Here is a 14,769-nt window from a genome sequence, read left to right on the forward strand (position 1 = left end):
CAGAGGGCCAGGTCACAGTCCTTCAAACTGTTTTAAACAGAGGGCCAGGCCACAGTCCTCCAAATGTTATAGTTGGAGGGCCGGAATATAATTTGAAAAGACGTGAATTCCTATGCACACTGCACATATCTTATTTGCAGTGCAAAACAACCACTTAAAAACAATGCAATAATTAAAATGAAGAAAATTTTTAACAAATATAAACTTATTAGTATTTCAATGGGAAGTGTGGGCCTGCTTTTGGCTGATGAGATAGGATTGTTGTTGTGTGCTTTCAAGTAGTTTCAGATTTAGATTGACCCTGAGTGAGGGCTGGGTAAATGACCTTGGAGGGCCGTATCTGGCCCCCGGGCCTTAGTTTGAGGACCCCTGCCCTAGGCAGAAAGCGGCCAGGCTTTGAAGCTGCAAGGCCTTTCAATGCTAATAAAGTGGCCAATTGCAACATTTATTTTATTTATTTGCTATATTTCTATACCACCTTTCTCAACCTGGAGGCGACTTACAAGTTGGTAGCAATTTGATGCCATAACGATCACAGTGTACAATGAAAAACATTTAAAACAACATTATAAAATCCATACAAAACTATTAAAAACATAAAAATATCCAATGTCTTCACACCTGCCTCAAGCAGACAAGAGATCTTTCTCTTATCCTGAACATTCCACAGATATATATAGACCTCACTTGCCTAATTTCCGACAGACTTCACAACCTCTGAGGATTTTTTTTTTTTGTCGTGTCAGGAACAACCTGAAAAACTGCAAGTCGCTTCTGGTGTGAGAGAATTGGCCGTCTGCAAGGACGTGGCCCAGGGGACGTCTGGATGATTTGATGTTTTATCATCCTTGTGGGAGGCTTTTCTCATGTTCCCGCATGAGGAGCTGGAGCTAATAGAGGGAGCTCATCCACCTCTCCCCGGATTTGAACCTGCGATCTGTCGGTTTTCAGTCCTGCCTGCACAGGGGTTTAACCCACTGCGCCACCGGGGACTCCTCTGAGGATGCCTGCCATAGTTGTAGGCGAAACATCAGGAGAGAATGCTTCTGAAACATGACCATACAGACAGGAAAAACTACAGCAACTCACACTTTGAATTCGTTTTTTTAAGACTTTATATAAAACTGTACAATTGTAAAAACAAATTATGCAAATAATAAAAATTTTAAAACCAAGATATAAAACAAATAGGCAAGATGATTAATAAAAAATATTATAAAGTTAAACTCCACAAGCTTGTTTTAAAGTGATGCCTCCTTTTTCAGTTTAAAGAGTGAAACGCAGCATTCTATGGCTTCATAGATCTACGGAATTCTGACTCCCCTCTGACGTCACTTTGGACGTCAGCGCGTAGGCCAGTTGGGGCGCCGTTGCTAAGTGACGTCAGCGCGCAAGGCGACGCGTGAACGGCGCAGCCGGCGGTCAGGAGAAAAGGGGGCCCGCCGCCTCAGCGTTCCGGCCGGTAAGTCTGAGGGAAGGAAGGAAGCAGGGAGCGGGAGAGGGAGCAGCGGGCCAGCCTTTCTCCCCTTCGGCTCTCTCCCTGACCCTCCCGGCCGAAGGGCGCAGAGCAGCGGTGTGGGCTTGAGCTTCGCCGGGCTCCTGTGGAGGCGAAGAGGGCAAAGGGCGCCATTTGGCTCTAGGAAGGCCGGCGCCTGCCTTCCATTAATCCACACTGCAGGGTGACAGCCCTTTGACAGCCCTTTGGACGGCCATTGCTCCATGCTAGGGAATCCTGGGATTTGTAGTTTGCTCTTACAGAACTGCAGATTTCAGAATTCCATAGCACTCAGCCATGGCCGGTGTTACTCTTTATTTGTATCCCGCTGTTATCTCTAGATGGAGTCACCAGTGGTGTAACGGGTTATGCTGCTGAAATTGCTGACGGAAAGATTGGTGGTTTGAATCCAGGGTGAGCTCCCGCCATTCGCCCCAGCTTCTGTCAACCTAGCAGTTTGAAAACATGCAAATGTGGGTAGATCAATGGGTATCGCTCCAGCAGGAAGGTAAACGATGCTCCATGCATGACCTAGGACAGTGGCTCTCAACCTGTGGGTCTCCAGATGTCTTGCCCTTCAACTCCCAGAAATCCTAACTGCTGGTAAACTGGATGGGATTTCTGGGAGTTGTAGGCCAAAACACCTGGGGACCCACAGGTTGAGAACCACATGACCTAGGAGGTGTCTGCGGACAATGACAGCTCTTTGGCATAGAAATTGAGATGAGCACCACCCCCACCCCCAGAGTTGGACCCAACTAGAATCAATGTCAAGGGGAAACCTTTCTGTTATCTCAATACTGAGATGCCAAGCAGCTCACAACATTAAAAAGAGTTTTATTTATCTACTATATTTGTATACCGCCTTTCTCAGCCTATCGGCGACTCAAGGCTGTTTACAACACATAATAGCAAAATACAGATTAAGCATTAAAACCATATAAAACAACAATAGAAACAGTAAGTACGGTGTGTTGTCAAAAGCTTTCATGGCCGGAATGATTCGGTTGCTGTGGGTTTTCCGGGCTGTATGGCTATGTTCCAGAAGCATTCTCTCCTGACGTTTCACCCACATCTGTGGCAGGCATGCTCAGAGGTTGTGAGGTTTGTTGGAAACAAGGCAAGTGGAAGCAGCCAAAGGCAGGCAAGAAGCAGCCAAAGCCTTCAAGCTGCAAGGCTATTCAATGCTTTTTTTTTTTTTTTTTGTCGTGTCAGGAGTGACTCCTGGTGTGAGAGAATTGGCCGTCTGCAAGGACGTTGCCCAGGGGACGCCTGGATGGTTTGATGTTTTTTTGTCATCCTTATGGGAGGCTTCTCTCATGTTCCCGCATGAGGAGCTGGAGCTGATAGAGGGAGCTCATCCGCCTCTCCCCGGATTCGAACCTGCGGCCTGTCAGTCTTCAGTCCTGCCGGCACAGGGGTTTAACCCACTGCGCCACCGGGGGCTCCTAATGCTAATCAAGGTGATCAGTTGCAGCATTCACACTTGCCTCAAACAGACAAGAATTCTTTCTCCTACCCTGGACATTCCACAGATATATAAACTCCATGTGTCTAATTTCCAACAAATCTCGCAACCTTCGAGGATGCTTGCAATAGATGTGGGCAAAACATCAGGAGGGAATGCTTCTGGAATATGACCATACAACCCGGAAAATTCACAGCAACCCCAAAAAAGTACAGTTCACACCCCATAACATTCATATATTAAAGTAGAATTGAGTAAGTAAGAAATAAAAATTAGATAAAACTATTAACATGACCAAATACCCCACAGTGCCCTCCCATGTGGCTCCCATTCTGATATTTAGATAGAGCTTGGATCCCATGCCTTCCTGAGAAAGTGCAAGATCAATGTGTGTGGGAATTTTTTAAGTTAAAAGGGAGTACTGATAGATCCCCACGCCCACAAGGCATCCCTAACACCTGTGCAATGCAGTATCCAAGCAGGTACTTGTATTGGGAAGCCAGCTGAGGAATCCAGGTGCTTTAGAGCAGCAGTTCCCAAACTGTGGGCCCTTCCACAGAGCCATATAACCCAGAATATCAAGGCAGAAAATCCCACAATATCTGCTTTGAATAGGGTTATATTCCAGGCCAAAGCTGATAATGTGGGATTTTCTTCAGCTGTGTGAAAGGGGCCTGTGCTCCACAAAAGCTCAGGTTTCCACAAAAAGCATCATATTAGGGCGGTTCCATGAAAAACCTTAAAAATCAAATTGAAAATGCATTTTAAAATAAAACCACACCAGACCAACTCTACTGGATTTACATTCTCTGTAATAGTTATAGCTGTTGCTCTCACGTATGCTGGGTGCACATTTCAACTTTTTACAACATGTGATTCATATGTAGTCGATTTTTTACATTGGTTCCACATTTCTTTTTGAATTTTTACTTTCTTACAAAGTTTTTTTTAACATAAAAGACATTTGGAATATTCATAAAACATCAGAGTAAAATTTATTCAAAAATTGAATGTTATATAGGAAATTGGGAGACATATTTGAATTAGTGTAAAATGATCCAAAATATATTTTGATTCAACAAATCAGGGATATATGTAGTAAGAGTTCTGCAGAAAAAAAATATTTTCTGAAGGTTTGCATGACCCCATGGGAACCATTGCTTTAAAATACCTTCGATTTTGTTGCCATTCAGGTCATATCAACATAGGCAGATTAACCTTTTAGGCTGTTCAGCAATTTTTCAGAGTTTATACAAACATTAGTCCTCGGTACATTAAGAAGTGGGTGCAGTATATGGCACAGAGGCTGCTTGCCATTGGGCTGATGGGGCAAAGACCAGAGCAATTGTGAGTTGAAGCAGAAGGTCTCAATAGGCAGTCCAAAAACTTCAGAATCAGGCAAATAAAGCAGAGATGGTGATGTATTTTGATATAGAGTCATAGAGTTGCAGTCCAACTCCCTGCTGGATCTCCAGTTAAAGCATTGCCATCAAGGAGCTGTCCAGTCTCTTTCTGAATATACCCTTTGAAGGATACTCTACTACCCCTCTAGACAATTGGTTCCATTACTGAACTGCTCTTACTGTCAAGTTCCTTCTAATATTCAACCAAAATATATTCTCCTATACCTTAAAGCCCACTCCCTCCTCTGTATCAGTCATTGAGGTCTTTAAAGAATGAAGTCATATTATCTCTCCTTCTTTTCATTACCAAGCCAAACGAGCCTAGCTCTTTCAACCTTTCCTTGGATTTTTTGGTTTTGTTTCCCATACATAATTGTTCCCTTCCTGTGAACTTGCTCCAGTTTGCCTATATCCTTTTCAAAATGCAACACCCCGAATTGAACAGAGTGTTCCAGATGAAGTCTGAGTAGCATAGAATATAGTGGGACTGTTACTTCTCTCGGCTTGGAAACTGTACTTCTATTAATACAGGCTAAAAAAAAGCATTTGCCTTCTTTGCTGAACAAAACGTTAAGGACATGCAAAGTAGCAATATATGAATGAGGAAACAGTTTGAAAAGTGGAAAAAAGTATCCTGGGAGAAAAATAAAGCAAAATAAATAGTTATCAAAACTGTGAGGAAGACTTCCCTATTCCCCATGGTGGCTTGCATTTAACCTGACTTCCAATTTCCATTTTTTAAAGGTTGGTGTGTTCAGTCTCCCTTTTAATCCTATTTACTTGAGAATAATGTGCCATCGAATGTAATGGGACTTCAGTTTTGAAGGTGTGCATTACAAAAATGGGATATGCTGTTGAATGTAACACAAGGGGTAGAGGCTGCGAAAAGCCATCCCATCCCACAAAAGTTAAACCCCTTGCTATGCAGGAAAACACAGTTAAAGCACTCCTATCAGTTGGTCATCTAGCCTCTGTTTAAAAACCTCCAGAGCTGGTCCAAGCTTCTGGAGTAGCCCGGACTATAATTGTAAATAAAGTTTTTATGGAATAACAATTATGTAACAGTATTACATATGTGCTCTCTGCATTCCTATTAAACACATATAATAGAAAACTGCAGTCCTGATTCCTCCTTAATGTACAACAGTGAGAAGTGTCTCAAATTTGGGCTGTATAGCCATGCTCCAGAATCATTCTCTCCTGATGTTTCCAGATCTCACTGAGGATGCCTGCCATAGATGCAGGAGAAATGTCAGGGGAGAATGCTTCTGGAACATGGCCATACAGCCTGAAAAACTTACAGCAACCCAGTGATTCCGGCCATGAAAGCCTTCAACAATATATTTATTAACCTACTTATAAAAGCATAGGCATTTGAAAGATGGGAAAACAAGACATAGAAAATTTGTTCATGTCCAAACAGAAGCACAGTCTGTTCCCCCTAAAACCAATATGGAAGCTTAGCCATCATCTTTTTTAACGAGCAGTGCATTTTCCCCTCTTTCCAAAGGAACCAAAAAGAATGATTGCATGACTGTTTCTTCTTTCTAAGGGAACTGACAAGCTCCCCATCTCCCTCCTTTCACTGTAATGGAGATTACAGTGAATGACATAGGGCAGATAATTGCATTACCTTAGTGCAAAGCATTTTCATCACACTTCTGGATACAGGATGTCAAATTATATGACTTCTCCATCAAAAATAAATAGGTAAAGTTAACTCAGGTGTAGCTTCAATCACACAAGACAAAGCTATGGGCTTCCAGAAAGACTTCTAAAATGAGCTCTGGCATTTTCTAACATAAGATGAAATGAGATTCTCTACATTAACATCATGAAGCAGGTGTCAAAATATTAAGTAATTTGTTATATAATAGCTAATGAGGATAAGATCATTCCAATTCTTGCATTACTAATATTGAACCAACTTGTCACGTTGATCCAAATATTGTGTGTTTTAAAATTAAAAATCGGAACAATTTGAAAAATTGAAATCAATATATACTTAAAATCTTCAAGACCACACTTGCGAAGAGGGTGGGACCGAGAGCAGGACCTCCCCAGCAAATCTTAAAGCTCCAGTTGGCTCTTAAAGGGAGATGCATTTGAACAGGTAAGTTGGACTAGAATTGTTTATGGGCTTTATAGGCCAAAGGCAGCACTTTGAATTGGGCCCAGTAGGAAACTGGCAGCCAGTGGAGCTGACGCAACAGAGGAGTTGTATGCTCCCTATGTGCTGCTCCAGTAAGGAATCTGGCTGCTGCTTGTTGGACTACTTGAAGCTTCTGTGCCATCTTCAAAGGCAGCCCCATGTAGAGCATGTTGCAGTAGTCTATGCGAGATGTAACAAGAGCATGGACCATCGTGACCAAGTCTGACTTCTCAAGGTACAGACACACCTGGCGCATAAGTTTTAATTGTGCAAAAACTTCCCTGGCCACTGCTGAAACCTGGGGTTCTGGTCTCAACTATGAGTCCGGGATCACTCCGAAGCTGCAAACCTGCATTTTCAGGGGGAGTGCAACCCCGTTCATCACTGGCTGTAACCCTCTACACTGTTCGGCCTTATGACTGACCAGGACTACCGTTTGTTCACCCTCACAGACCATCACTGCCACCAAACAGTGGTTTAGAATCTGAACAGCCTCCTTAGCATTAGGTGGAAAAGAGCGATAGAGTTGGACATAATCTACATACAGGCGGCATCGTAGTCCAAAACTCCGGATGATCTCCCCCAGCGGCTTCATGTAGATGTTAAACAACCCGGGGGACAAGCAGGTGTTTCCCAACAACACCTTCTGATAATGACCCTCCAAGAAGGACTGAAGCCACTGAAAATCAATGCTTTCAAGGCCCAAGCCCCATTCCTGCGAGAAAAATGAGAGCAGAATATTTAAATTCCTACAAAGTTAAATTGCTTTTGAGGGAAAACCTAGGTTCAGTTTTATGATTTGTATATTTCAGATTTTAATATTTTGTCTGATACGGTTGAAATTCTTTTCTGAGCAGGATACATGACAATCTTTTGATTTCCTGCAGTATTTGGTGTCTTGAAGAAGAAGATATAGGGCAGTATATTCATGGAAAGCCATCCTATCATCCTAGCTCAGTCTAGAGTCAGTTCTAGATTGTGAGAATCACAGGCCTTCTGCCTTCAGAGCCTCCCAATTCTCATTCCTGTTTCTTTTGGCCTATAAGCTCTTTCTCTGCATGCTACACTGCTGTCAGATGACTGGTGTCTCTGGATAATGTCTTACTTGTTTCCATTGTACTACTTAAAGGGAGAAACCAAAAGAGCAAAGGGAGTAGACTTCAGTAGCCTTCGCTGTTATGAGGTGAGCCATAAAGTTAGATTTGGGAAGCATCTCTAATCTGATTTTATAGGTTCTGCTCCTCGTTCTGCTTCTGGTTGGCTTTTTCCACAAGGTAGTGCTAGGACATTGTGAATTCTGCAGTTCTCTTGTCCATATGCTGTCATCTGCATGAAACTGCTAGGAGAGGTCTGTTCCGAGGCATTTTATGTTTATCAGAAGCCAGTGTGGCTTACTGTTCAAAACCAGTGATGACTCATTGAGGGGGCAAATATAGAGTCGAATCGGACACAATGGTTGCATTTTCCAGGTGAAGGGTGTCCAATTTGGGTGGAATGGTTGTTCTCAGAACAGAATGGGGAAAAATCTGGCCAATGGGATGTATGTTGCCTAAATCATTTCTTTTTTAGATCCTTAAACTCTCAAAGCCTTCACGTTCTGTCCCCAGTTGGGTTTTTGGAGATTTTTTTCAGGCAGAAAGCTGTGCCACAATTCCCTAAATATAGCAGTTTCTTTAGCACCCAAGCTTGGAAAAACTCCAGTAATGTTATATTTCATTTTGGCTGGGGAGATATAATTCTGTCACAGGAGTTAACATAGTCATTTTGCTGCATTCCTCACATAGATTTATTTATTTATTTACTGTATTTCTATACTGCCTTTCTCAGCCAATTGGCGACTCAAGGCGGTTTCCAACAAATAAGTATACATAAAAGATAATAGACAAAAAACATTGAGCAGTATAAGACATCATAAAAACAATAAAAGCGACAGGTTTACAGTTGACAGGTTAAGAGCCGCCGCAAACTAGACTCCTGCGGGAGCAAACCTTGCCAGCACGTCCCTGACGTCATGAGACTGCGCCTCTCTCCCCGCCCCTTTCTCCGCCCCTTTCTCCATGCCAGAGTGGTTTTTTCTTTGCTAGGGCAGCATTGCCAGCATATTCTCTCAGTTGAATTCTGCCAACTGAGAGAGTACGCTGGCAATGCTGCCCTAGCAAAGGAAAAACCACTCTGGCACGGAGAAAGAGGCGGAGAAAAGGGCGGGGCGAGAGGCGGAGTCTCATGACGTCAGGGACGTGCTGGCAAGGTTTGCTCCCGCAGGAGGCTAGTTTGCGACGGGTCTTACAGTTGATCAGGTAGATGATCAGGTTTACAGTTTAGTGCTATCAGTCAAGAATCATGACCTCTGTGGTTTGAAGCACCTTTTGATTAAGCGGCAACTTAATTAGAAAAGTGATTGCTTTGCCATCATTATTCCTGTTTATGGGCCCAGTTTCCAGTTGTTAACCTTAAAATTTGTAATGAAGTGATTTAAAATACTCTTTATCCCCAAACACACAAATATACTAAATTTAAGAGTATTTCCAGAGGCACTCAGTTGGACCACAATTGCCATTCTTCCTAGAAAATTTTGCCTGTTGTCCTTGTGATCAGATTGGTACTAGGTGAAGGCCTTTGTGTTAACTGTGTTCTTTTAAATAATAGTAATAAACTTATAATAATCAACTTTATTTATGCCCTGCCACCATCTCCCCAATGGGGACTCGGGGCGGCTTACATGAGGCCAAGCCCAGGCAAAATAAAACCAAAACATAAGCAACAAGCAACAGCATCAAAATTACATAAAAATATATGATAACATTCCAATAAACACAATCACAGTGACAGTGGGCAGGATAAAATGTGCAGGATAAAATGTTAAAAAACTCAAATGAGTTAAGAATAGGAGCAAGTTATTTGCAGGGAGCTCATAAAGAAACACAGGGTTGTGAAACCAAACTTCCCATTAGGGGGGCGTATACTCCATTGACAGAAGCATTGAGGGGAGCAGTAGTGTCATGTTGTACACCTACTCACCAAAGGCGCAGCAGAAGAGCCAGATTTTAAGGTTCTTTTTAAAGGTTTCTAGTGTAGGGGCTTTTCTGATCTCTCCAGGTAGTGAGTTCCAGAGTTGAGGAGCCACAGAGGAGAAGGCTCTTTCCCTTGTGCCCACAAGACAAGCTTGTGAAATTGGGTTAACTGTGCAATAGTCTGCTTTTTACAGATTTTTTAAAAGTTGTTTTAATTCTAGTGTTGCTGTGAAATTTGTTCTATGTTCATATATTACTTTTGAATTCATTCTCCTTTTTATATTTAAATTGTTTTAAGGGTGTTTTTTTTTTGTAAACTATTGAAAGGATTTTATGTCATTGGACATCTTTCTAGTGTCATAAAAAGAGAAAACCTATTTTTTTGCTCTGTGTATTTTGCCATAGTGTGCCACATTTGAAAAAATGTTTGTATGCATATTTGTATGTGAGTATTGGCACAAATATAAATGTTTGCATGGGTATTCCAAGAATTTGTTTTCTGTTAGACAAAAAAATCTTGTCAAAATATACAGTAAATGTTTTCTATTTAAATGTTCATAGAACTTTTCCCACCACAAAATGGAATATCAAAAATGTGGCTTCAAATTATGCAAAGTCTGGGTAACATGAACACAGCTAAATTGCTGAAGCATATGTTTTGCAAATGCCATGACTCCCTTTGAGAGATCTTCTAGGATTTGCAAGTTAAGAGCAAAAGGTTTATCTTTCAATTAAAGCTTTTTCAGTCTGAAAGCTCACTGGGTCTAGATTTTTTCCCAGTAGAACTCTTCAAGGACTTACTAGTTTTTTGCCTTCATAAAACATGATTCGTTGGAAAGGCTTCTTATATTAATAATTGAAAATCACTGTGATCTCAGTTTTGGAGAGTTAATCAGGCTCCTATGAGAGTAGGTCATAAATACTCATATTCTAGCTAATTATGGATGAAAACTCTTGGTGTAGATTTCAATATTTAATTTGAGGGACCACTATACAGTTCCTAATTGATCTGCCTTGGTTACAGAATCAATTTTAACTTGTACAGAACATTATAATTAGTGAGCTGGTAGACTGTTTGGAAACCCTGCAAAATAATGATTTTCTTTCTTCTAATTCATTTTATACGAGCTCATTTACTTGTTATGTTAGATTGACAGTGGTATGCTCTGACATTTGTTTTCATTTAATTGGGACGTTTGTCTGGTAGAACAACTTTTTGTATTATTTGATGAATAAGATTGCATTTACTTGGCTTTTAATTATATTATAGAGACATCTTTTTAATTTTCTGGTGATACTTTAAAAATAGGTGCAGGTCAAGCATTTTGCAAGATGAGTAACAGCCATCCACTCCGTCCTTACACGGCAGTAGGCGAAATTGACCACGTTCACATTCTCTCTGATCATGTTGGTGTCCTGATGAATGGGGAAGAGTACAGCGATGTTACCTTCATTGTGGAAAAGAAACGTTTTCCTGCACATAGAGTGATCCTGGCAGCACGGTGCCAGTATTTCAGGTGAAGTATAGTTTCCTGTGGGTGTACTTAAAGCTTCTGGGCAAGCAAGATCAAATTTAAAACTTAATTAATAGCGTATTGCTGCTTGAGTGCATCAAAGGTTTCTGAACACCTCTTCTGGCACGATATTTTTAAAAGTGAAATGAGACCTATATTATGCATTTTAACCTACATTCAATAGGAGTTTCAAGTCGATGAGTTATGCATGTACAAGTGTAAAATCATCTTCAAGGATGATCTTACATTTGTACATGTATGACTCCTGGAAAAAGTGCTACATAAATTGATTTAGTAGTTCAATTTACATTGGAGTTGCCTTTATAAAGTACAAGCACATTTCAATTAATAAAACAGATGTGTTTTTGGGTATTTAAATTTGGTAGCTGAGGCAGAAATAACATAGGAAGAAGAGGGAGAGTTCTTACACAACAACAACAGCAACAAAAGTAGCAATTCAGCATGTTTGAGCAAACTTTTTAGTAACAACTAATAATAATGTGCACATGTGGAATGAAACAAACAGGTTAGATAAGCTTTGGATGAATAAATTACTACATCTTGAACTTATCTATCTGTCAATATATCTATCTGTCTAATTTGTTATCAGTCCACTCTTTTGGGCTTCATGCAAAGCTACCATTTTCCAAAATATATGATCCTGTGCTTTTCTTTTCTATTTCTGTCCAAATAGCTTAACCATTGGTTTGTCCCATCGAGTATGAGGTCTGGCCAAGGGCCGCTTCTGGTTTCTTGGTGTTCAATTTGTTAGCCAACATGTCCATTGTTTGTCTTTTGTTCATGCCTGAACTTTTCAAAGACCACTTAAATGCTTCTTCCAAAATTCATCCAGGGATACTATTATGTCACTGTCCTCTGCTCTTCTCATGAATTCTGTTTTTGTGTCAAGCCTGCAAACCTGTGTTTTTAAATATGTTGGATGGAGCTGAAGAGGCAACCTTTTGACAGATATGTTAACTGAAGTCTGTCTGTAAGATGCATAGAGTTATATAGATAAATGTGAATTTTTACATTTTAACTCTTTTTTTGTTTTCATTTTTGCTCTTCTTTTAAATTATGCAGTTTCTCCACATTCTGAAAAGTGACTCTTTCACCCACAGCCTCCAATACAACATGTTCAAGTTTATTCCTACCTAATACTGGAAATATTCAGGAAAGCAGAATAAAAGCTTACTTTTCTTACAAAATTGAGTGTATGTGCCTTTAGATAGAACAACTATAGTAACCATCATTTCTGATTAATGACATTACTGAAAAGTGATTGGGATAGGCATTAACACGGAAGAGGAGGAGAAATGTAATTTATATCTCTTCCCCCCCCCCTCCCCTTCTCTTTCTCTGTTTGTACAGAGCACTTTTATATGGTGGAATGCGTGAATCTCAGCCTGAAGCAGAAATCCCTCTCCAAGACACTACTGCAGAAGCCTTTACAATGTTGTTAAAATATATTTACACAGGCCGTGCCACATTAAGAGATGAGAAAGAGGAAGTTCTTTTAGATTTCTTGAGTTTGGCACATAAATATGGTTTCCCAGAACTGGAGGATTCAACCTCTGAGTATCTTTGTACCATCCTTAACATCCAGAATGTTTGCATGACCTACGATGTTGCTAGCCTCTACTTGCTTCCGAAACTGACATGTATGTGCTGCATGTTTATGGACAGAAATGCTCAAGAGGTTCTATCCAGTGAAGGATTTTTATCACTTTCTAAGGTATGTATATTTTTCCTTAGATTAAACTAAAAATGAAGTGAAAACACCTTATTCAGAGAGAACAATTTCTGTGCCATGACATCTTAGCTTAGTATGTTCCATGTACCTGAGATGAGCCATTGCAATGTGGCTTTTCCTTATTTCTTTTCTCCAAAAATATCAGTTCTTACAGAAGCTAACATGGCAGTTCAGAATTCACTAATGATAGTTGGGAACAAAGTATGCAATTATCAAGGCTTTCTTTGCATTGCATTCAGGAGTGCTTTTTTTCACTGAAAATGACATAATTATTTGACAGATAAATGCAAAGAAGAAATATGTCAGAAATTGATGGGTTAAGTCTTTGGCCAAAATATGCTTAATTTTGAATGCTGTATGATAAACAAATTAAAAATGAAAGAGAAATTAAGAGTAAAATCCAATATTGTACAAGGAGATACTTGGTTATACAATGGCACATTGCCCTCCTTTCCTCCACAGCTCTGCTGTATGCAGTCCCCAAATCTGTTCCAAGCAGTTCCCTCCCACACTCCACTGATAGAAACAATTAGCGGGAGAGTTTAATTGGGAGGCAGAAAGCATTTAATATAGTGATTCTTACAACTTATAATAATAAATTGTTATTCAGAAAGCACAATCAGGTCAGAAAAGTTACCATGGAATATTAATATTAATATTTATTGCATTTGTATGCTGTTTTTCTCCCAGAGTGAGACCCAAGGTGACTTCAAAAAGCCAATTAAAAATACTACTAATAAAAAGTGTGGGGCAATCTTCATCCCTTCATACTGCCCAAAACTGTTTTTGAAGGGCTTCCCAACTTTCCAAATGCATGTGGATGTGTATTGGAGGAAGGTTTTGATTTCATGGTTCTGTTGCATCACACTTTATCAGTCTAGCAGTGTTTTGATGTTACCCCATTTTTATAGAATTCAACAAGGCATGTTTGGCTGCCCTGAGCACCATTTTTTGAAGGAAGGATAGCTATAAATTAGGCCTGGGTAACAGCAGAAAAATTTGTTTCTAATATCGATTCGTTTTTTGGGGTTTTTTGCGTTTCGATATTTAAAAGAATTCCGATTTTTTTTTTAAAAAAAGTTCGATATTTACGAAATTTCGATTCGTTAATGGCGGACGCAACCGCGCAATACGCTAAAAAACCTCCAAATGGGACAGGGGGAACTTCTGAAGCTTCCCTCTCCCTCTGTTGTTGACTGTTGGTGTGATATTATAATTTTTTTTCACTAATTAAACAAAAAACAACTATAAAACTTGCCCCAGACATGCGGAAATAATAACGAAACGACCTCAAACCAATAACGAAACGAATACATAACGAAATACGAAGCATTTACTAAACGTATTGAAAAATTCGTTTAGTTTTTAAGCTGCTCCAGAATGGTTCGTTATCGCTTCGTTAACAAAAAAAAATAACGAATTTTTAACGAATTACGAATTAACGAAACGAAACCGCCCAGCCCTACTATAAATATAATAATACTTAATATAAAACTAATATATGAATGCAAAATGATGTGAAATACAGTTTTTTAAAAGGTTGAGCTATCATTGTATTAATTTTTCTCCTATTTACCTTTCAGCCAGCCCTTCTTAGTATTGTACTGAGGGATTCATTTGCAGCCCCTGAGAAGGATATTTTCCAAGCCTTGATGAACTGGTGTAAACACAACCCCAAGGAAAGTCATGCAGAAATTATGCACGCTGTGCGCCTGCCACTGATGAGTTTGACAGAGCTTTTAAATGTTGTACGGCCTTCTGGATTACTATCACCTGATGCAATTCTGGATGCTATTAAAGTTCGATCGGAAAGTCGAGACATGGACCTCAACTATAGGGGCATGTTAAGTAAGTCTCAGTGTTCCCATAAACAATGTGCAGTGTTTATGCATTTCTTTGTAATTGAAAGCTTTATGGGCCATCAGTTGGGGCTAAATAAATGTTTATTAGCAGGAACTTGAGGATAAACTTTG

The 14,769-nt window shown here is 40.1% G+C and overlaps 1 protein-coding gene across 2 annotated transcripts in view; it reads left to right on the top strand.

The window, feature by feature from the left end:
- The first annotated feature begins 1,356 nt into the window (after positions 1 to 1,356).
- The window catches only part of BTBD9 (BTB domain containing 9), a 154,289-nt gene continuing 140,876 nt past the window's right edge, over positions 1,357 to 14,769 (top strand). For both annotated transcript variants that reach the window (XM_060754081.2, XM_060754082.2), the window contains exons 1-4: positions 1,357 to 1,462; positions 10,839 to 11,046; positions 12,415 to 12,778; positions 14,380 to 14,644. In XM_060754081.2, coding sequence (XP_060610064.2) covers positions 10,862 to 11,046; positions 12,415 to 12,778; positions 14,380 to 14,644 — 814 coding nt within the window. In that variant the 5' untranslated portion in view covers positions 1,357 to 1,462; positions 10,839 to 10,861. The remainder of the gene's footprint in view (positions 1,463 to 10,838; positions 11,047 to 12,414; positions 12,779 to 14,379; positions 14,645 to 14,769) is intronic.

This window comes from Anolis sagrei, chromosome 1 (genome assembly GCF_037176765.1).
Source record: "Anolis sagrei isolate rAnoSag1 chromosome 1, rAnoSag1.mat, whole genome shotgun sequence".
Classification (NCBI taxonomy): Eukaryota; Metazoa; Chordata; class Lepidosauria; order Squamata; family Dactyloidae; genus Anolis; species Anolis sagrei.